Consider the following 19,318-nt stretch of genomic DNA (forward strand, 5'->3'; position numbering starts at 1 on the left):
AGGAGCAAACCAGCTGTCTCTACTCCACAGAGAGGGAGCGTCCCATAATCTGACTCCAGATAACACTCACAGGGCCCCGAGCTTGAGCTCTGGCCCTGGCTGGGCGCTGGGCTGAGCGTTCTGCGTGTGTCATATCATTCTACCCCCACAACAGACCTAAAAGGGATTATAATCGCCCCAATTTACAGGTGAGAAAACCGAGTCTGCGAAGGAGCGGCCAGGACTGGGATTAGGTCCGAAAGTTGCACAGCCAGCTCTTAATAACACGCGGGCGGGGACTGGTTTTTAGGCCTTTATTTTCGGGGAGGGGTAACTCACTACTCCAGGGCCCCGGGAAGCCCAGGGGAGATGCCGGAGCGGGTCGCGGGGGTGCATCCGGCCAGTTCCCAGCATCTCTCTTAAGGGGATCCTCAATTTTGCTGGCTGTTCGCTACGTCTCCCGGCCTCTCCCAAACCCGACCCGGCGCCTCCTCACCCACTCGGGTTACCCCGGGCGCCGCCAGCTCTCCAGGAATTGGGAATTTCGTGATGTTCCCTAACCAGGCTTCGCCGAGGGCGGGGAAGTGATGCAAGGGGCCATCGCGCAAGTGCGGCCCGGGTCTCCGCCGCAAACGGCCGGCTCACTGGGGACCCGGGACTCCGGGAGGAGGCACGCCACCTGCGCACCGGGCAGCCCCGGCTGCCAGCCCTCCCCGTCACCCGGCTCCGAGAGTCACCGTCGCCGCCGTCCCCCCCGCGGGTGGGTGGTCACTTCCTTTCGCTCCTCGTCACTCTTTGCAGACGCTCCCCGGTGCTGGGCATGGGCGCCACCGCCGTCGGTCCCCGGGCCGGATTCCGCGCGCGGGTGGGTGAGCGGGGGGCCCCGGCCAGCCCGGCCCCGGGCACTGGGGGAGGGGTAGTGGCCGCATCCACACTTGCGGCCAGGCGCATCCCCCGCGGGGACCACTCGCCGCCGCCGCTCGCCCTCCCGCCCGCGGGACAAAGGGCGGGGGCGGTGCATCCCCACGCGTGACCTTCCCCCGCGCCGCGCGCGCCCAGCCCCCCGCGGGCGACAGGTCGGTGCTCGCCCGCACGAGCCCGGGGGTTACGCGTGGTCGGGGAGGCCCTCCCGTGGCTGGGGTCCCCACCCTCCGCCTGGAAGTTGGGGGACTCTCTCCCAGGCCGGTGACCTGTGTCGAGACCCTGTCGACCTACTTCGGCCAGGAGAACCCTGCTCCGTCGACCCCACGGGTCCTCCTTCCTCCAGTCCCCGACTCCCTAGAGCCTAGGAGTTTGTAACCCCAGGTGTCCTCAGTCCGCCCCGCCTCCGTCAGACCCACGAGTCCCGGCCCTCAAACAGCCCTCCCCACGTCGAGAGCCCCAGGTCCCCCGGAATGTCCCCCAGAAGCCCGTGTGTGTTCCTCCATCTGTGGCTGCCCTTTTTGTCCAGTGGCCCTGAGGCGCTCTGCTGCCGCGGTCTGCAGAAGGCCGCGCCATGAACAGCCGGAGGAGGCCAGGTGAGGAACCGGGAACCTGCTCCAACCACCCCGGTCCCTGCCCTTTCCTCCCTGGTTGGGGGCTGGTCCGAGGCCCCGGGACCTCCCTTGGGTGAGCCTAGCCTCTCTTCTCCAGTGAAGAAGGACAGCGAGGCCTTGGAGATTTCCATCCCCTTCGATGAGACGCCCCACCTGGACCCGCAGATCTTTTACAGCCTGAGCCCCTCTCGGGGGAACTTCGAGGGTGAGTGGACTGAAGGGGGACTGAGTCCCGTGGGGGTGCAGCCAGGGTCCTTGAGGCCTGGGGTGTGACCAGGGCCGGCCGCCCCTAGAGCCGGCGGAGGCTGCTTCCCCGACAGCGGCCCTGATGAATGGCGTCCGGGCCCAGCTGCACCTGGCCCTGGAGAGGAACTCCTGGCTGCAGAAGCGCATTGAGGACCTGGAGGAGGAGCGGGACTTCCTGCGCTGCCAGCTGGACAAGTTCATTTCCTCTGCCCGCCTGGACGCAGGTGAGGGCGCCCCCCCGCCCAGGGCACCCAGCTCCACCCTCCTCAGGGACACTGTGCCCTCACATTCACACTCCTTTGGTGGCTCTCTGTGGGCTCCAAGCCCAGCCTCCTTCCTGCCTGAGGCCTGCTGATGGGCAGGACTGTGGCCTGCTTGTCTGTGTCCTGAGCACTGCCCCGACCCCTCCCCACGGGGGCTTTCCTGCCCGGCATCGTTAGCAGTGGCCTGGCGGATCCAGCCTCTCCTCTCGCCTTTCTGGTGGTCAACCCCTGGCTGGCTCCCTTTAAAACTTCCACTTTCCTCTCTGGGAAGTCAGCTGAGAATCAGGGCAAGGGGCCTGCGGTTTTTCTCAGCACCTACGTCATTGGGGACCCCTGTGCACTGGCACCACCTCTAGCCTGGGTTGCTGGGGCCTACCACCGTTTGCCCACGTTGCTGGGGAAACCTATGCAGGATGGTCAGGGGCAGGGGCCCCTGGACTTTCTTATTGGGAAAACCAGCACCGGGCCTCCCACCCCCCCTCGGAGGGACAGCCTGCATCAGAACCTGGACAGCTTCCCAGTCTGGGTGAGGGCAGGAGCATGCCCTTCCCAGGGGACTAGACCCAGAGACGATTTCTCCTGGGGTCTGAACCCCACACCCCCACCGAGGCCTTGCCTGTCTCCACTCTTCTGAAGGCCTCACTGGGTCCCCAGAAAACTCCTCCACTGTGAGAACCCCACAAAATCACACTCTCCTGAGGTCCCTATGGTACTGCCCTGGCCCACTGGGCCCCTCCCCCAGACCTCTTGCACCAAGTCTGAGCGTCTTCAGGCCACGCCCCACCCAGGGCCCTCAAATCCCGGCCTAGTGTACTGTGTTCAGCTGGGCGTCTGTACTGCACTTCCTCCTGGGGGACGCCCTTTCCCGGGAACTCTGTGACCTGCCGCCCGCCACCTGGCCGTCCTGTTTCCGCAGTTTATGCGTGTGCGTGTCTGTCCTCCCGCCTCTCTCCAGAGGACCACTGCCGGGGGAAGCCCGGGCCTCGGCGGGCAGAGGGGGACGGCCGAGGGGGTGCCGGGGGCGAGGCCTCAGACCCCGAGTCGGCCGCCTCCTCGCTCAGCGGAGCATCTGAAGAAGGCAGCACCGTGGAGAGGAAGAGGCAGAAGCAAAAAGGAGGCCCAGGCCGGCGGCACTTCGGGAAGCCCAAGGCCCGAGAGAGGCAGCGGGGTGAGTTGGGGACGCCCGGGGCTGGGGGTCTATGTGAGCTCCCCTCTCCCCACCCCCGCCAGCAGCAAACAGACCATATCAGACCTGGCTGACTCTCCGGGCCTCTGTGGGTGGTCCTGGTTGATAGTCCTGGAGTTATGGCCCACCCTCGCAGCTGCCTCTCCAGAGCCTCAGGTTCCAGGGGAGGCAGCGATGGCCCAGGAGAACTGGGAGGAACGCAGCCCTTCCCCGCACTCGGGCCCTCCCCGGACCTGCCTGTCTTCCCCTTCTCCCACCTTCTGCAACTTACAGCTAGCCTCCCGGCCTTCCTGTTTACCCTTTTTGCCTCAAAGCGCGCCCCCCCGGCCCCGCTTCCCCGTCTCTGTACCCCCAACTCTCCCCCCTGCCCTCGGCTTGCAGTGAAGGACGCGGACGGGGTGCTCTGCCGCTACAAGAAGATCCTGGGCACCTTCCAGAAGCTGAAGAGCATGTCTCGGGCCTTCGAGCACCACCGAGTGGACCGCAACACGGTGGCGCTGACCACGCCCATCGCGGAGCTGCTCATCGTGGCCCCGGAGAAGCTGGCCGAGGTGGGCGAGTTCGACCCCTCCAAGGAGCGCCTGCTCGAGTACTCGCGCCGCTGCTTCCTGGCCCTGGACGAGGAGACCCTCAAGAAGGTGCAGGCCCTCAAGAAGAGCAAGCTGCTGCTTCCCATCACGTACCGCTTCAAGCGGTGATCCCACCCACCCGGCCTGGCGCCCGCCCTCCGGCCCCTGCTTCCCTCGCCCGGCGCGCGGGGTCGGCGTGTGCACGGGCGGTGGGCCCCCATGAGGGCGGCTCGTTTCCGCGCGGACCGCCACACCCTCCCCAGGCCCCCTGTATATAGGTCTGTCCCCTGGGCCTCTTAGCCCTAGCGTCCACCCTGCCCTCCGCCTTTCCTGGGTCGGGGGCGGTCCTCGCTTAGTCACGTTTCCAAGAAGACCACCATCCAGGTTTCCCTCTTCCCTCACCACTGGCACCCCCGCATCTGAGCGGCACCGTCCTGCCCTCGCTAGGCCCTCCCTCCTGGGAAGGCTGCGGGACCCTGCGGGGCGAGGGCACTGTACATACCCCGTCCACACCCCAGCCCCGCAGCGAGCTTCCCACCCGCCTTCCGGGACCTTCCGAGTCCACTTGAGACAGAGAACTATTAAGAGAATTTAAATTAAAAAGATGATAAAATTTGGAATAAACTAGGCCCCGGCCTTTTCCTGGGCAGGGGGTGGCCGTTACCGCGGGGACGGGGACGGGGGCTCTGGGGGATTCCGGAGCGCGGAGAGTCAGGCGGGAGCCGGGGAACTCGGCGGGACAGGGTGTAATTAGCCCCCGCAAAGGCAGGGGTGGGGGGGGCAGCTGTGCTCTGGGGAACTCGGGGGCGGGGCAGAGCTCCGGGAAAGTGCGTGAGCACCACCTGCTGGGCTACTGGGACCAGAGGCGGGGCGGCAGGAGGAGGGACTCCATGACCTCCGGCGGAGGGGGCCGGCCAGGGCAGCCGGGAACCTCCGAGCGGCGAACTCCGCCAGGAGGCGGTATCGCGAGATTATCCGTCTCCCGGAAGTGTCCGAGGCGTCGCTCGCGGCGCCTGCGCGGCGGGAGGGGCGAGCGCGCTTGCGGTCGCCACGGCAACTAGTAGAAGGGGGCACCCTAGCTTAACGGTTGGGAATGCGGTGCCCTCCCCGGGGTAAAGGGAAGACTCGCGCACGCGCACTGAGGGCTCTGGAAGCGGGGTCGGGGGTGGGGGGCCCCTTCTGGAGCAGCTGAGAAACCTAGCCTCAGACCGACGTCTACGCAGACGCAGAAGCCCATCTCGCACCCCCCCCCCCACCGCCGCGGCCTCTTCCACCCTGCGCAGGCGCACAAAGCCGCGCTGGCAACCTCCGCAGCGGCCGCGCGCACCCTTTACTCCGCTGGCTGCTTTTGTCTCGCGCAGCCTTCTTAGGCCCTCCGCAGGACCGGCCCTTCTTTTCCTCCCCTTCCCCACCCGGAGAGTCAGGTGCCGAGAGCTGGGACGCTGCTCTTCTCCGTTTCCTCTCCCCTGACCCACCTCGCCTCCGTCCTCCCTCCCTTTTCGGTTCCCGGAGCCGGAAGGAGCCGAAGCGCTGACGGAAAAAGCCGAAGCTGTCACCCGTGAGTGGGGGCCTTCCCGAAGTGGTGGCGGAAGGAGCCGAAGTTCTCCGGGAGGGGAGGAGGGTGCCACTGGAATCTCCGGAAGGAGCCGAAGTTTGGAAACAGCTTGATCTCTGGCTGGGTCCGAAGGCGAGCGCCGGAAACCTTCGGAAAGGACCGAATCCGGGACGGTTAGGACTGTCGGAAGTAGCCGATTCGCTTGGACTGGGCCGGCGGAGAAGAGCGGGGAGAATCAGCGCAAGCAAAGGAACGGTTTGAATTTTCGGAAGAAGCTGTAGTCTTAGAGGGGGCTGGGTGCAGAGGAACGCGAGGACCTCCGAAAACATCCGAACGAGGAAGAGCTAATATCCGAAAAGTTACGAAAACTTGGGAGAGTTCGAGAAACCCTCACTTCGGGTGTTTTCGGAAGCAGCCGTAGTCACCGCTCCGGACGCTTTCCTCTACGGTCCGGAAATAGCCGACGCGTTTCGGAGCCAGACCCTGGGGGGAGGGGCACCTCGCGGGCGCGAAGGCGGGGAGGGGCGGAGCCGGGGCGGGGCGGGGCGGGCAGTCAGACCTTGATTAGGTAGGAGGCGGCGGAGCGCCGGCGGCGGCCGGAAGTAGCCGAAGCTAGCGGCGGAAGTAGCCGAAGCGGCCGGAGCGGGCGCGCGGCAAGGCGAGGCGAAAGCTGCACAGCGCCCTACGCGGCCGCCTCAGCATGTCGGACTTCGACGAGTTCGAGCGGCAGCTCAACGAGAATAAGCAAGGTGAGAGCACCGGGGGAGAGGGGCAGCGGGCGGGGCGGCTTTTGGCTTCCCTCTGTGTCCCCCGCCATTTTCCCCGTCGCTTCCCCCTCAGGGCCGTGCGGCGCACCCCCCCTCCCGTCCCGTAGCGCGCGCCTCGCTCACGTGACCGCCCGGCGTGCCGCGCGCGGCGGGGAGGGGGCGGTGGGCGCGGGCCCGGACGCATGCGCACCGCGCTTCGTTCAGCGCCCGGAGTGGTCCGCGTTGGAGGGGGCGTCGGCGTCGGCGCCCCGGGCTCACCTAGTGTCACCTCACGGATTTATGCGTTTTTTAATTTGGAAAGGAGATTGTATAGATGAGTCCCGCAACACCTCCTTTTCGCCCGACGCCCTGGCACTTCCGCTTCCGGCTGGGTCCTCGGCCTGGTTCTCCACGCCCCTTTTGTTCCAAAATGGCGGTTGTGGGTCCCCTTTCACGTGGGCGCTGGCAGTGCCGCGCGGGGAGCCCTTGTCGCCCCGGCGCCTTTGCTCCTTGTCCTACGCACCGGCCCCCGGGGCCCCGCGGGCCGCTGGGGTCGGGCGCCAGGGTCGGCGCCGGTGGAAGAGGCCGCATTGTCCGTGCTCCGTGCCCCTCCCGCACCCCTGCACCCCTTCTCGGGGCCCTGGCCCCCCCGGCGGTCGCAGCGTCGCTCCCCACGGCCTACATGATCGCACCAGCCTCCTAAATCTCAGCGTGGAGCGGACACGACACTTGGGCACTGAGCGAGGAGGGGGCTCGCTTCACTTCGGAGGGTGGGAGGCGCGTCCCCCTGGGGAGACGCCGAGTCCAAGCACGGGTCCGTGATTAGTTTGGGGACTCCAAGAACGTTAGCGCTGGGAGAGGTGTTGGGCAGTTAGCAGGTTTCCTTGCCTCCTTAATCCGGTTTGAGAGTGAAGAAACTTAAACTTAGATCGAGGGAAGGTGGCGGGCTTGAGGCTTACTCTACTTGTGTCTGGAGCGCCGAGTGAGGGGCGCTAGGATTCCCCTTTCGGCCCAGCCTGGAGTTGGGGAGGGGGTGGCTAGATCAGTAGACTGTGCCTGGGGAAGCGTACCCACAGGGTGTCTGTCATGTACATGATGCACTGCTTAACAGCACGGGCTTTGGAGGGGAGCAGACGCGGATTCTAGCACCTAGTTAGTTACTGAGTATCTGTGGGCATATTTTTCCCTCGTGTAGGGGACTGCGTTTTTCTTTTTTGATCGCTAGAGTGTTGGAATTAACAAACGATAGTAACAATAGTTAAGCTTACAGCACCCACCATGTGTCACGCACATTGCTAAGCTTTTCTGCAGTTTTCCTAAGTGGATTCTTGTAACAGCTCCGTGAAGCTGAAGTGATTTCCTGCCCTTCGCAAAGGAGGAAACAGGCTCAAGTATAAAAGCTTTCCCAGATTTCAGCTGATCAGGGGCAGAGCTGAGATTCAGCGAGGCAACATGCCGACAGTGTGTGGCATGTGGCTTGGCCTCCTTTAAGGGCCCAGTAAGTGATACCATTTCAACGGTGAAATCGTTCCTAGTGAAAGGGCTCGCTCAGGGAGGAAGTGTGGAGGCGCGTTTCCAGAAGATGTCCCCAAGCCGTACCTGAGGGTGCCCGCGAGCCTCATTTAAATAAGAGGAGAAAACAAGTTAAGAGGTTTGGTTGCTGTTGCACGGTTTTGTGTAGGATAGCTGAGATGGCCCGTGAGTCTGCGGGGCTGCAGAGCCGCGTCTTGCCGGGCTGGACAGCCAGTGGGAGCTGCTGAAGCTGCCCTGGGGCACTGACACCCGCGCTCTGGTCTCTCCCTGGGTGTCCCCTCTGCCATGGGAGGCCAGGCCCTCAGCCTGGGCACGTCCCTGGGGTTGGCAAGTTGTTCCCACGACGATGTGGCCGTGGCATTTAGAGCAGCCGGAGCTCCCTTCTTGTTGTGATCTGTGCTGGATCATTCTGTGGTTTTTTTTTTTCTGGGGGTGGGGGCGGGGGTTACCCTTGCCTTATGGGGCAGGTTTGCCCACGTGCTGCTCTGCCTCTGAGTCTGTCTCCGTGGTCCTGCCTCGTCCAAGCCTCAGCCCCTGAGACCTGGGTTCCGTGTCTGTGTCCAGGACACCCGGTGGGCCCCACTGCTTTCTGTGTGACCACCTCTCTCTGCCTGCCGGTCTGTTTCTGAGCCTCAGCTGCAGGGAAGGGTCTCTGCCCATCTTAGCAGTGGGGAGCCAGAGGCCCAGAACCGTTGTTGTCCATCTCCTTCCCAGGGCCAGGACGCTCCTCACACTGCTTGCCCGTCCCTCCTGTTTTCTTCTGGTGCCAGTCTTGGATATATTTTTCATGTTTATTGTTTTCATCTTTGAGGAGGTAATTCCAGCATCACTAGTGGTTCCAGCCAGGCCTTATTGGGTCTGCCTGTTTCGTGTTTAGAGGTATTGCCCCTGCCTAGCTGCCCTTGACCTTTCAGGGTTCACATTCAGGCTTCACCTGTATCCAGGCTTTTTGGCCAGGGCAAGCACGTGACCACCCCTGAGCCTTAGTTGTCTCATCTCGTGAGCGAGATCCCCCCACCCCCCAAGTGTTTTCCCACAGTAACCCGGGGAGTAAAAGCAGCGAAGTCTGGTTTTAGACAGCATCTGAATGTTTGCAGCGAGATTTTTTCCTTTTCCGGGTGCTTATGTAGCTTGTTTTAGTGTTGAAACTCATTTATAAAAGTTTGCGGGTAGTTGCATCGGAAGAGCATGAGAGTTGAAGCTGTACGCGAGGCTCTGACAGCCTCTCCTTATTGGCCCCGCCTCCTGGTAAAATGAACTGGAGTCTGAGGGCTGGTCGAGCATAGTGGAGGAACCAGTGGTGTTTTTGAACCGAGGAACTGAACTGCAGACCGCGTGGGGCAGGAGCCGCGCGCCTCAGAGGGTGGCGGGCTGCTGGGCGAAGGAGGGGAGGTTGAAGGCCCCGGCTGGGCTGTAGCGGCCGTGGGGCGCTCTGGACGAAGCGCCCACCCAGCTCCTGCGTCTTTGACGCTGGGGGCGGTGGGCGGGGCCTCCCAGCAGGGCGTTCTGCTTGGTGGGCGGGGACGGGTGGGTGCCCCGCCTCCCGGGGCTGCCCGGCCCCGCCCGGGCTTGAGGTGGGGCGTGGGGCCGGCTGGTTGAGGACTCACCTGAGGGGTCGCTGGGTCCCTTCAGGAAAACATCACTGGGTCTCTTGATTCCCCAGCGTCTAGCCCTGCCCCTCTCAGGGACGACCCTGGGTCAGGCCCCTCAGCCCTGGAGGGGGACCAGGAGCCAGCCTCCTCTGTCTTCTCTGGCCCCCCAGCTCCTCCTGAGCAGACTCAGGTACCTTACGCCCCTGGGCCCTGCCAGGCCCTGTCCCCTCAGGTAACTGCTCCCGCCCGGCCCCCAGGGCCCTCGGGCTCCACGTGGACAGGAAGCCTGCCGCCCCGCCCTCTGCGAGCCCTTCCCCGTGGGGGTGGCCTCCCGGGCTGGGGCGCGGCCTCGGGGGCGGGCGGGCCGGGCTGCCCCCGCCCAGCTCACGGCCCTGTTCCCGCAGAGCGCGACAAGGAGAACCGGCACCGCAAGCGCAGCCACAGCCGCTCCCGGAGCCGGGACCGCAAGCGCCGCAGCCGGAGCCGCGACCGCCGCAACCGGGACCAGCGCAGCGCCTCCCGAGACAGGCGGCGCCGCAGGTACCAGGGCGGCGGGGCTAAGTCCGGGCCGCGGGCCCCTCTTCGCGCGGGGCTCGGGGTTCTGCCGTCGTGTCTGGCCGCTTTCTTCTCTTTGCGGTGGCTTCCGGGGGCGAGTCGAGTCAGGGCCCCGTTTCCCCCTTCTGGTCTGGGTTCTCTGTCGGCTTCCCAATCCCGGGCTGCGCTCTGCCTCCGCGGGGCAGGGCGTCTCCTCTTTGGGGGACAGCTCTCTCTTCTGACGCCTCTTCCCTTCCCAGGCTGCCCCCTGTTCTCTGCCCCGAGTGGAAGGGCGGGGGGAGGGGTTAGCGCCCCGCCTCCTCCCACCTCATCTTCTCTAGCTGGAAGGTGGTCTGTCCGGCCCTTCTTCCCTTCCTCGTGTTTGGGGGTGCTTGGGGGAGATGCCCCGCCCCAGCCCTGGGGCTCAGTGCCCTCGGGGGGGTGCGGCGTGCGGGGGAGACGAGGGTCCCCAGTCACCCCTCCCCACACCTTTCCCTCCCACCCCCAGCAAACCTTTGACCAGAGGCGCTAAAGAGGAGCACGGTGGATTGATGTGAGCTTCTCTTCTGCCCCTTCCCCCCACGCCCTCCCCCGCGCACCCGCCCTGTCCTCCTCCCGCCCGGGAAGAGTCCCCCTGCCCCGAACGGCCGGCCCTGACCACGTCCTCTCCCTCCTGGAGAGCCGAGGCGGGGCGAGGGGAGCCTGGGGGGCCCGCAGGCCTGCCTTTGATCAGACTGAGGTCGCCCCGCCCGGCTCTCCCCTCCCGCCTCCCCCAGTCGCTCCCCCCGCCACGAGAAGAAGAAGAAGGTCCGCAAATACTGGGACGTGCCGCCGCCGGGCTTCGAGCACATCACCCCCATGCAATACAAGGCCATGCAAGGTGGGCTCTGAGTCCTTGGCTGGGGTGGGGGGCTGCGAGGCCCTCAGCAGACCCGGCTCCGCAGCGGCGGCGCCCCCACGTCCTCTGACCCCTTCTGTCCCTCTTGAAGCTGCGGGTCAGATTCCAGCCACCGCCCTCCTCCCCACCATGACCCCTGACGGTCTGGCTGTGACCCCGACGCCGGTGCCCGTGGTCGGGAGCCAGATGACCAGACAGGCCCGGCGCCTCTACGTGGGCAACATCCCCTTTGGCATCACTGAGGTACTGCCCTCCCCCGCCCCCGCTGCCCCCCCCTTCCTGTGCCCGCTGTTCCTCCCTCCCTCCGTTCCCTCCCCCAGCCTGCACGGTCAGACTCTGCGCCTGCAAGGCCCCCCGGCCCCCTCCCCGCCGGACGACGGAGTTGAGCCAGCCCGGGGCCGGGCTGGGTGGCCCTCTCCTCCCTCCTCTTCCCTCTCCCGTCTCCCCTCCCCAGCCTCCTCCAGCCGCCCAGGGATCGAGCACACATAACGTACCCACGAGTCCGCGGTCTGAGTCCGTGTGGAGAGAGAGAGGGAGACACGCACACGCACACACACGCAGACGCACGCCCCCAGTCTCTCTGACACGCCTCTTGTTCTCTGCCGCCTCCCCGTCCTCTCCCCCACCCCTCCATGGTCGCTGCTCTGATTTTGATCGCCCTGACCTCCCCCCTTCCCCACCGCTCCTGTCCCCTCCCCTCTCCCTACCCCTTCCCGTGGCGCCCCCGAGAATCCCAAGATCAAAGAGTTGTTTCCATTTCTCTTTAAAGTGAAATATTGTGGGGCTGAGATCCCTCGTAGCAACAAAAAGTTTGCTACCATCGGCGAAGGCAAGTAAGGTCCATTCTGACTTTCTCAACCTGCACTTTGCTGCATTTGATAAACCAGCCCCCGACTCCAGGACCAGATCCCTCCACATCACTCTTCTCTCCCCCCTCCCCGCCCCGCGCCCCCTCCCCGCCCCCTCTCTCTGACCCTCCGTGTGTTCTGCCTGCTGGTGCTCCACTTCATGCCATTTCTCTCCTGCTCTCGCCACTGGATGTTTCTTCTACACTTTCCGTCTCTGTTTTCTCGCCTCTCCCTCTTGTTTCCCGCTTCTTTCTGACGACCTCCCTTCTTCCCCGGTTGGGGCCCTGTGGCTGTCCCCACACCTCTGGCCCCTGGCTGTTTCCTGTGCTACCCCTCCTCCCGTTTTCTTTCATCTTTCTCCTGCGTTTGTCCCCACTACTGATCTCTGCCCCCACCCGGACTCCACTGTCCCTCCCCTCCCCCCACCCCTCTGTGTCTCCCTCTCTCACCCTTCCCCTCCTCTCTCCACCTCCCCTCCCCGTCCCCCCCTGTCTCCTCTCTCCTCTGCAGGAGGCCATGATGGATTTCTTCAACGCTCAGATGCGCCTGGGGGGGCTGACGCAGGCCCCCGGCAACCCCGTCTTGGCTGTGCAGATTAACCAGGACAAGAACTTTGCCTTCTTAGAGGTGAGCAGTCCTTGTTCCCACTGAGCCCTTCTGCAGTCTGCTCGCCACCTGGCTGTGGTCTTGGCACCCTCGGGTGGGCTCTGACCGGCCACCCACCCTGCCCCTCACCGCCTCCTGTCCTGTCCTTTCCTTCAGTTCCGCTCGGTGGACGAGACCACCCAGGCCATGGCCTTCGACGGCATCATCTTCCAGGGCCAGTCGCTGAAGATCCGCAGGCCTCATGACTACCAGCCCCTGCCAGGCATGTCGGAGAACCCCTCTGTCTACGTGCCTGGTGAGTGGCCTGGGGGTGGGGTGGGCTGAAGGGTGCGCAGGACCAGCCTAGGGCCTCTCAACCTGTTGGGGGCTAGGGCAGACCGAGGGTCTTGGGAGAAGTGGGATGCTCTGGGCCCCCAGGTCAGGGCGAGTGTGCCAGAGCCCAAGTGGATGCCCATGTGTCCACTGAGCTCCTCCGCGGGCCTGATGCGTGGCTGTCCCCCCTTTCCTGTCTCGGGGCTTCCACTGACCCCTTGCTTTGGAGCCCTCTCTGCTGTGGTCAGCACCATCTGGGTAGGTGGACAGACACTGCTCTCTGATGGGCTGGAGAGTCGTTGTGCTTTGCAGCCACATTGTCTCTGGTGAAGCGCCTCTGTCCCTTGGGTCCGAATGTGCACAGATGGCTGGTGTTGGGGGCCGTGTCACACTCACGGTGTAAAATGCCCTTCTGGAAAGCTCTCAGACCGGGCAGGAGCGGCATGTGGCTGCACTGGATCTGCAGGCTGTGCCGAGGGGTGGGCCTATGTGCGTCACCACACCCGGATGGTCGAGAACACGGTTGTGCTGGCTGAGGCTCACCCTGAAGGGCACCTTTTGGAAACAGTCCGTTCCTTCCTTTGTGAAGCCAGGGGTGTGGGGCCCAGCGAGGGTGGCCCCGGGGGGGGCACCTGGCTACTCTGTTCCCCGCTAAGAGTGGGTGAGGCCAGCTGTCCGGTGAGCTTGCGGGACGCCCTGACGTGCTGCTGACATGCCGTGTTTTCTCTGCATGCGTCTCTGGGGCGGTCAGGCCATGGGACGTGCTTCTGTGCCTACTGGTGAACCGCATGCAACCTAACCGCCCTGTTGACGCAGGCTGGCCCGAGCCTGCCGTGCCAGGTGCCGTCCGGGGGTGCCCTGTGGGTGCGGCGGCGGCGTGACTGTCCTGTAGTACAGGGTTAGAGCTGCGTCTGCGCTGCAGGGCCGCCCTCCACCCACAGGAGCCGGGATCCCCTCTAGCCAAGGAGGGAGGGAAGGTGGGGAGGGCGTGGTGACCCGCTCAGAGGGTGACCTGGGACTGTAGAGAACCTCACCGCTGTGTGCAGGCCCGCCTGTCGCCCTGCTCTTGTGGGATCCTGCCTCTGTCAACTGTGGCTGGTCTCTTCTCCTGGGATTTGCCTCCAGCCTCCACGGAGAGCTGGGGGTCCAGCCACAGTGACCGGGGAGCGTGCCTTCCTGGGCTGTGGAGGGGGCAGGAAGCCAGATTCTGCCTGTGGGTGAAGCATTCTCTGCCTTAAGTTTCTCTGTAGTGATGAGTATTTTATTTGAAATTTGTTTTTCGCTGTGTGGGTCTTTGTTGCTACTTGAGGATCCTCCAGTTGTAATGCTTCTTGTTGCACAGGCTTCGTGTTGCAGCGGCTTCTTGTGGGGCTCTAGGGTGCTCGGGCTTCAGTAGTTGTGTTGTGTGGGCTTAGTTGTCCCGAGGCAAGTGGGATCTTCCTAGGCCAGGGATCAAACCCTTGTTTCCTGAATTGCTGGGTGGATTCTTAACTACTGGACCACCAGGCAAATCCTAAACATAGTATTTTGATTTTTCTTTCTACTCGAATGAAAAAGTCAACTGTATGATTGAAGGGGAGAAAGTGAAAGGGTTAGTCGCTCAGTCATGTCTAACTCTTTGCAACCCCGTGGACTGTAGCCCATCAGGCTCCTCTGTCCATGGGATTCTCCAAGCATGGATACTGGAGTGGGTTGCTATTTGCTTCTGCAGAGGATATTCCTGACCCAGGGATCAAACCTGGGTCTCCCGCATTGCAAGCAGATTCTTGACCACTGAGCCACCTGGGAAGCCCCAGGGAGACACATTTGATAAAATTCAACAGACACTTTTGGTTGGAGAAGAAACAGTTCAGGTAGCCTAGATGGAAGGGGACTGGCCCGAGGCTGTGCACCTGTGTGGTCCGGAGGGGTCTGCAGTGGTCGGGGCCAGGCTCACCCCTCGGCTCCGGGTGAAGCTGACTGCCTTGGGAGGCTCCTGCCCGCGGGCTCCGTCCTCTCCCGGGAGGGTCCTGTGGGCCAGGTCGGGTGCCGGGGCAGCGAGGGCTCCTGCGGAGGAGGAGGTGACGCTGTGGGGCCTGGGGAGGCTTCAGAGCAGAGGGGAAGGCCAGAGCTGGTGCCAGCGTGGGAGAGCGGTCAGGGCATGGGCTTCGGGCGCCCGCACCAGCCCGGGGCCTCAGTTTGCATTGTGCGACCTCAGGCGGGCCCTCCTTGCGGCCTCAGAACCCAGCGACCACGGAGGGGTGGCGATGGCTGGGATGCAGCCTGTGCTCCCCCGTGCTGGGCCCCCGGAGTCCTGTGGTCTGTCGTTGTTATATGCCTCTCCATGAGGAGCCTCACTCCGGGCGGAACCCTGCCTCTCCGTGGTCCTCCAGGCCACCGGGCGCTGGGTCGCACAGGCGGGCTGGGCCGGGCGGCTGGCCGTAGTGGGCCCTGAACGCAGTCAGGAGCCGCCCAGCCAGGGTGTGGGCCCCTGGGAGGTGGAGGACAGCACTGCGGAGCTGGGCGGGCTCTTGCGGGGGGCAGGGGGGGGAGGCGCTCAGCAGAGGGCATGGCCAGTGGGTGCCTGGTGGTCCTGAGGGCTGCTCCGCTGAGGGGCCCCCACCTGACGCAGCACAGGGTGCTGAGCGGGTGGCACAGCCCAGCCTCACGGACACGGAATGCTGGGCCCGAGGTCACACGGGGCCAGGCCCTGGGAAGCGGGGCCCTGGGGAGCCCTGGGTTACGGGGTGGGGGGCGTGGGCTCTAAGCTGGGGCCAGAGGGGAAGGGGAGGCTGTGGCCTCCGACCTTCCCTGGGGGCTGAGAGCTCCCGCAGCTTGGGGCGAGCTTTGTTGCTGACCCAGCCCAGTGCGCGGCTAGGCCCGCTGGTGTCGGGCGCTCTGAGGAGGGGGCTGGCAGCCAGGTGGGGCCCTCCCTGGGAACATCCCCCAGGTCCCCGTGATGACCGTGACGGGAATCGCAACCTGTCCACTCCCCCCACCAGGAGTCGTGTCCACCGTGGTCCCGGACTCTGCACACAAGCTGTTCATTGGGGGCTTGCCCAACTACCTGAACGATGACCAGGTAGGTCCCGGCCCACCCCCCACTCCCCCTCCTCGCCCACCGGGAAACCTGACAGTGCCCCAGCCCTTCCCCCACTCCCCCTCCCCCCGCCCACCCCGAAATCTGATGGCGCCCCGGCCCGCGCAGGTGAAAGAGCTGCTGACGTCGTTCGGGCCGCTCAAGGCCTTCAACCTGGTCAAGGACAGCGCCACTGGGCTCTCCAAGGGCTATGCCTTCTGTGAGTACGTGGACATCAACGTCACGGACCAGGTGAGCCCGGCCCCAGCACGCCCCGGGTCCCGCTGCGGTCTCCCCTCAGGGCGGGGCACGGGGCTCTCCGCTCTCCCTCTTCACCGCTCCCTGTCCCCTCCGTGGCCTGGCTCTGACCCCAACCACCTCTCCCTGCCCCGCCTGCCCCGCCCCCCCCCAGGCCATTGCAGGGCTGAACGGGATGCAGCTGGGAGATAAGAAGCTGCTGGTCCAGAGGGCGAGTGTGGGGGCCAAGAATGCCACGCTGGTGAGCCCCCTGGCACGTCATCTTCCATTGGCTCGGGGCACTGGGGGCGGGGAGGGGCTGGGGTGCTGGCGGGTCCCCCCGCGCCAGGAGCGGGCACCCTGTGACCCCTGTCTCTGCCCCCCACAGAGCACCATCAACCAGACCCCCGTGACCTTGCAAGTGCCTGGCCTGATGAGCTCGCAAGTACAGATGGGCGGGCACCCGACGGAGGTGCTGTGCCTGATGAACATGGTGCTGCCCGAGGAGCTGCTGGACGACGAGGAGTACGAGGAGATCGTGGAGGACGTGCGTGACGAGTGTGGCAAGTACGGGCTCGTCAAGTCCATCGAGATCCCGAGGCCCGTGGACGGCGTGGAGGTGCCCGGCTGCGGGAAGGTACGTGCGTGCGCGCCACACGTGCGCTGCTCTGACCCCGGCAGTGTGTGAGGCAGCGGTGCAATGCTGTGGCTGAGCACTTGTCTCTGCAGCAAAGCAACTTTGCCACAAAACCGGCTCCTGTGTGCCCCTGTGCACGTGGTTTGCTCTTCTCGGGGGGCACAGTGTGGAAAGCCGTGCCCCAATGCAGCCCCCATCCCTGGGGCTGGCTCCTCTGCTGCACTTGTCTGGCAGCTCCCAGCTCTTGGCTCCTGGTTTGCTTCCTGGTTTCCAGTCTCTGATTCTTAGCCCACCGAGGCGTGCTGGCCCTGGCACCGTTCCAAGTGTCAGTACCTTGCCACACCCCGGGGAGCATGCATGCCTTGTGACCCCCCAGCCGTTCCCCTCGCGTGTCCGCGGGACACCGGTAGACCTGAGGGGAGCTGGGGGGTGGGGCAGGGCCTCTAGGTCTAGGTAGGAAGGTGGTGAGGCCCTCAGAGGGTCCCGGGCGGGCGCTGGGTTAGCTGGAGCGAGCGCGGGAGACCTCGGTGCGGTCTTCGAGGAGAGGTAGGCATGGGTGTGCAGCCCTGCGGAGCTGGGACTTCCCGGGGTCGGGGTGACGGCAGGATGGTCTTTGAGGCTCTGCAGATGAACTGTTGGCCGTTGTCTGGCAGGAGGATGGGGAGAAGGCACATGAGTGCCTGGACCCTGTGTCTGCCCCGCCTGTGTTAGGGGCAGGGGTCGTCGTGTGCTCAGACTTGGGGTGACGGGGCAGAATGGAAGCTGAGAAGCAGGGAGATGAGCAGGCCAGAGGGGAAGGGGCGGTGCCAGGGCCTGGGGTCCCAGTGAGGTGCTGAGGGAGCAGGGGGCTGGACAGAGTTGCTTTCCAAGTGTGGGGTCTGGAGTCGCTGGATGGACTGGCCCCGGGGGCAGAGGGGTGGCCCGCCCAGGAGGGCCTCCGTGAGGTGGGGGCTGAGGGTGTGTTTGCGGGGAAATGGATGGAAAGACCTCGCCTGGTCTCTGGGATCTGCCAGTGAGATTTGTGTCTAAACTTTATTATCATACTTTTCAAACATACGTAGGAGTAGAGAAACCGTCAGGGTGATAGTGACCGTATGGAATAATACTTAAGTCGTGTCAGAGTGCCCCATCGGCCAGCGTCAGGATGCCAGGGTCCCCTCAGCCTTCCTTTCTGCCTTCAGCTTCCCATCTCCTCCTTTGTGTTTCTTTGCTGAAACAAAGTGTATCTCAGGTCACTTGAGCACTTGTTCTCCGTCTGAGCCGCTGCTGTCTCGGGCCTGGAACCTGTGCTTTGGGGTCTGTGCTTGGGCCCCATCCTGCCTCCACACGCTAGGAGCCGGTCATGTCCCGTACGCCGGCATGACAGTGAAGAGCACGTCGGGATGCTGCCCAGTGCCCCCTGGGGGCGCATCCACCTTGGCTAAGAACTACTATAAACAGAGGACTAAAACATTTTTATTTTAAAAAACCCACGATACCGTTTGTACATGAGCAAAATTACCATTTGTATGTGTCTACCCAAGCATGTTTAGAGTTCCCTTACTGTCTCAAAGACATCTTTTTTGAGACAGTTGGATTGATCAAAATAAGAGCCCTGCAGTTTGGTTTCAGACTTTACTTTTTTTGGCAAGCCGTTTTTGCTTGTCGAAGCATTAGGGCATATTTTCTAGAATTCTCCTGGTTATGTCCGCCCCTCCCTCCACTCTGTCAGCTGCTGGTTCAAGCAAGATGATAATCTTGAGTAGATCAAGGTTCAACTGTTTTCTTTGGAATCGGCCTGCCTGGGTGTGAATACTAATTGCTGAGGCTTCCTTATTTCATCCCTTGTCTAGGGGAGACACCATGGCCCTTGGGGACTGGGGAGCACCCAGGGGTGCCTGGTGCAGGTAGACTGCTCTCCTTGAGCCTGCCCGGTGCCCTGCCCTTTGGGTTCTCCACGCCTGTGTGTTCTTTCTTTGCTCCTGGGGCGCTGGAGGATGTTGCGTGAATGTCCCCGCACCTGCAGTGAGGCCGCTCTCCAGCCCTCTTCCTCCCGCGGAGTTCTGGGTTTGGGTGGGTGCTGCTGGTTGCTGAGAGGGAGCTAAGAGGCCTGGGTCTTCACAACCCATGTCTTGTTCTACAGATCTTCGTGGAGTTCACCTCTGTGTTTGACTGCCAGAAAGCCATGCAGGGCCTGACGGGTCGCAAGTTCGCCAACAGAGTGGTCGTCACAAAATACTGTGACCCCGACTCTTACCACCGCCGGGACTTCTGGTAGAGGCGGCGGGGGAGGGCAGGGGCAGAGCTGGCTGGGGGCTTCTCCCCTTCCTGCTCCGCCCATTTTCCCCCTTTGAAGACGATGGGCAGAGGAGTGACAGCCGAATGACAGCCGGCAGCAACTGGAATGGCAGCGATTAAGGGTGGGGGTGGGGTAGGGTGGGGGCGGGGCGGGGCCTGGGGAAGTGCGCACGCAGACCCACACAGACACACGCACCCACAGACACAGAGGGAAGGGCGGGGAGGGGGTGACAGCAGGGCAGGGTCGGGCCCCCACAGCCCCTCGCTGAAGCAGTCTTCTCCCGGATACCCCCTTTCTCTTACCCTTCCCCACCGTAGAAACATAGCGTGTTTATATTTTACGGCCAAACTCTTTTGAATTTTGTTGTCCGGCCCGGTACCCTGCCCCTTTCCTCTCAGGACCACAGCTCCCGTCCTCCTGGCCTCTGGTCCTCGTCCCGGTGTCCTCCTGGTTTCTTATGTAGTTGATTCTCTCTAGTCTCCCGGACCTGCCCCCCACCCCGTGGCCCTTGTCCCTCTCCTCCTCTCTGTGGCAGTTTCATATTTGCTAAGACGAATTTGCTCATTAAACATTTTGTTGTATTTTACTTTATGGAGCTGCTCTGTGTCCCCTGTGTGTGAACCCTCCGCTCTCCAGGCCTCTGGGGTTCTCTGGGTCCCAGGCTGAGGTCCAGCTCTGGGAGGCCCAGTCGTCCCCCGCGTCGCCC

The 19,318-nt window shown here is 63.8% G+C and overlaps 2 protein-coding genes across 13 annotated transcripts; both read left to right on the top strand.

Annotated features, from left to right (window-relative positions):
- Nucleotides 1-26: 26 nt before the first annotated feature.
- Nucleotides 27-4,402, top strand: CCDC106 (coiled-coil domain containing 106). Of its 11 annotated transcripts, none has more exons than XM_081505617.1 (7): nt 52-188; nt 781-844; nt 1,430-1,496; nt 1,612-1,719; nt 1,808-1,984; nt 2,979-3,191; nt 3,591-4,402. In XM_081505617.1, the coding sequence occupies exons 3-7, from the start codon at nt 1,475-1,477 to the stop codon at nt 3,905-3,907; spliced, it is 837 nt and encodes a 278-aa protein (XP_081361743.1). In that variant the 5' UTR covers nt 52-188; nt 781-844; nt 1,430-1,474; the 3' UTR covers nt 3,908-4,402. The 11 variants fall into 11 exon arrangements, with proteins under 11 accessions (XP_081361746.1, XP_081361743.1, XP_081361747.1 ...); XM_081505621.1 differs by having other exon boundaries at nt 53-188; nt 781-848; XM_081505620.1 differs by lacking the exon at nt 781-844 and having other exon boundaries at nt 27-188.
- Nucleotides 4,403-5,941: 1,539 nt separating this feature from the next.
- U2AF2 (U2 small nuclear RNA auxiliary factor 2) lies at nt 5,942-19,198 on the top strand. 2 transcript variants are annotated; one of them, XM_081505608.1, is made up of 12 exons: nt 5,942-6,082; nt 9,609-9,744; nt 10,247-10,291; nt 10,515-10,618; nt 10,728-10,879; nt 11,995-12,111; nt 12,247-12,385; nt 15,384-15,463; nt 15,590-15,712; nt 15,873-15,971; nt 16,086-16,334; nt 18,457-19,198. In XM_081505608.1, exons 1-12 carry the CDS (start codon nt 6,034-6,036, stop codon nt 18,589-18,591), a joined length of 1,428 nt encoding a protein of 475 aa, XP_081361734.1. In that variant the 5' UTR covers nt 5,942-6,033; the 3' UTR covers nt 18,592-19,198. The 2 variants fall into 2 exon arrangements, with proteins under 2 accessions (XP_081361734.1, XP_081361735.1); XM_081505609.1 differs by having other exon boundaries at nt 15,873-15,959.
- Nucleotides 19,199-19,318: the final 120 nt, after the last annotated feature.

This window comes from Giraffa tippelskirchi, chromosome 7, assembly GCF_054371585.1.
Source record: "Giraffa tippelskirchi isolate mGirTip1 chromosome 7, T2T-mGirTip1v1.2.pri, whole genome shotgun sequence".
Lineage (NCBI taxonomy): Eukaryota > Metazoa > Chordata > Mammalia > Artiodactyla > Giraffidae > Giraffa > Giraffa tippelskirchi.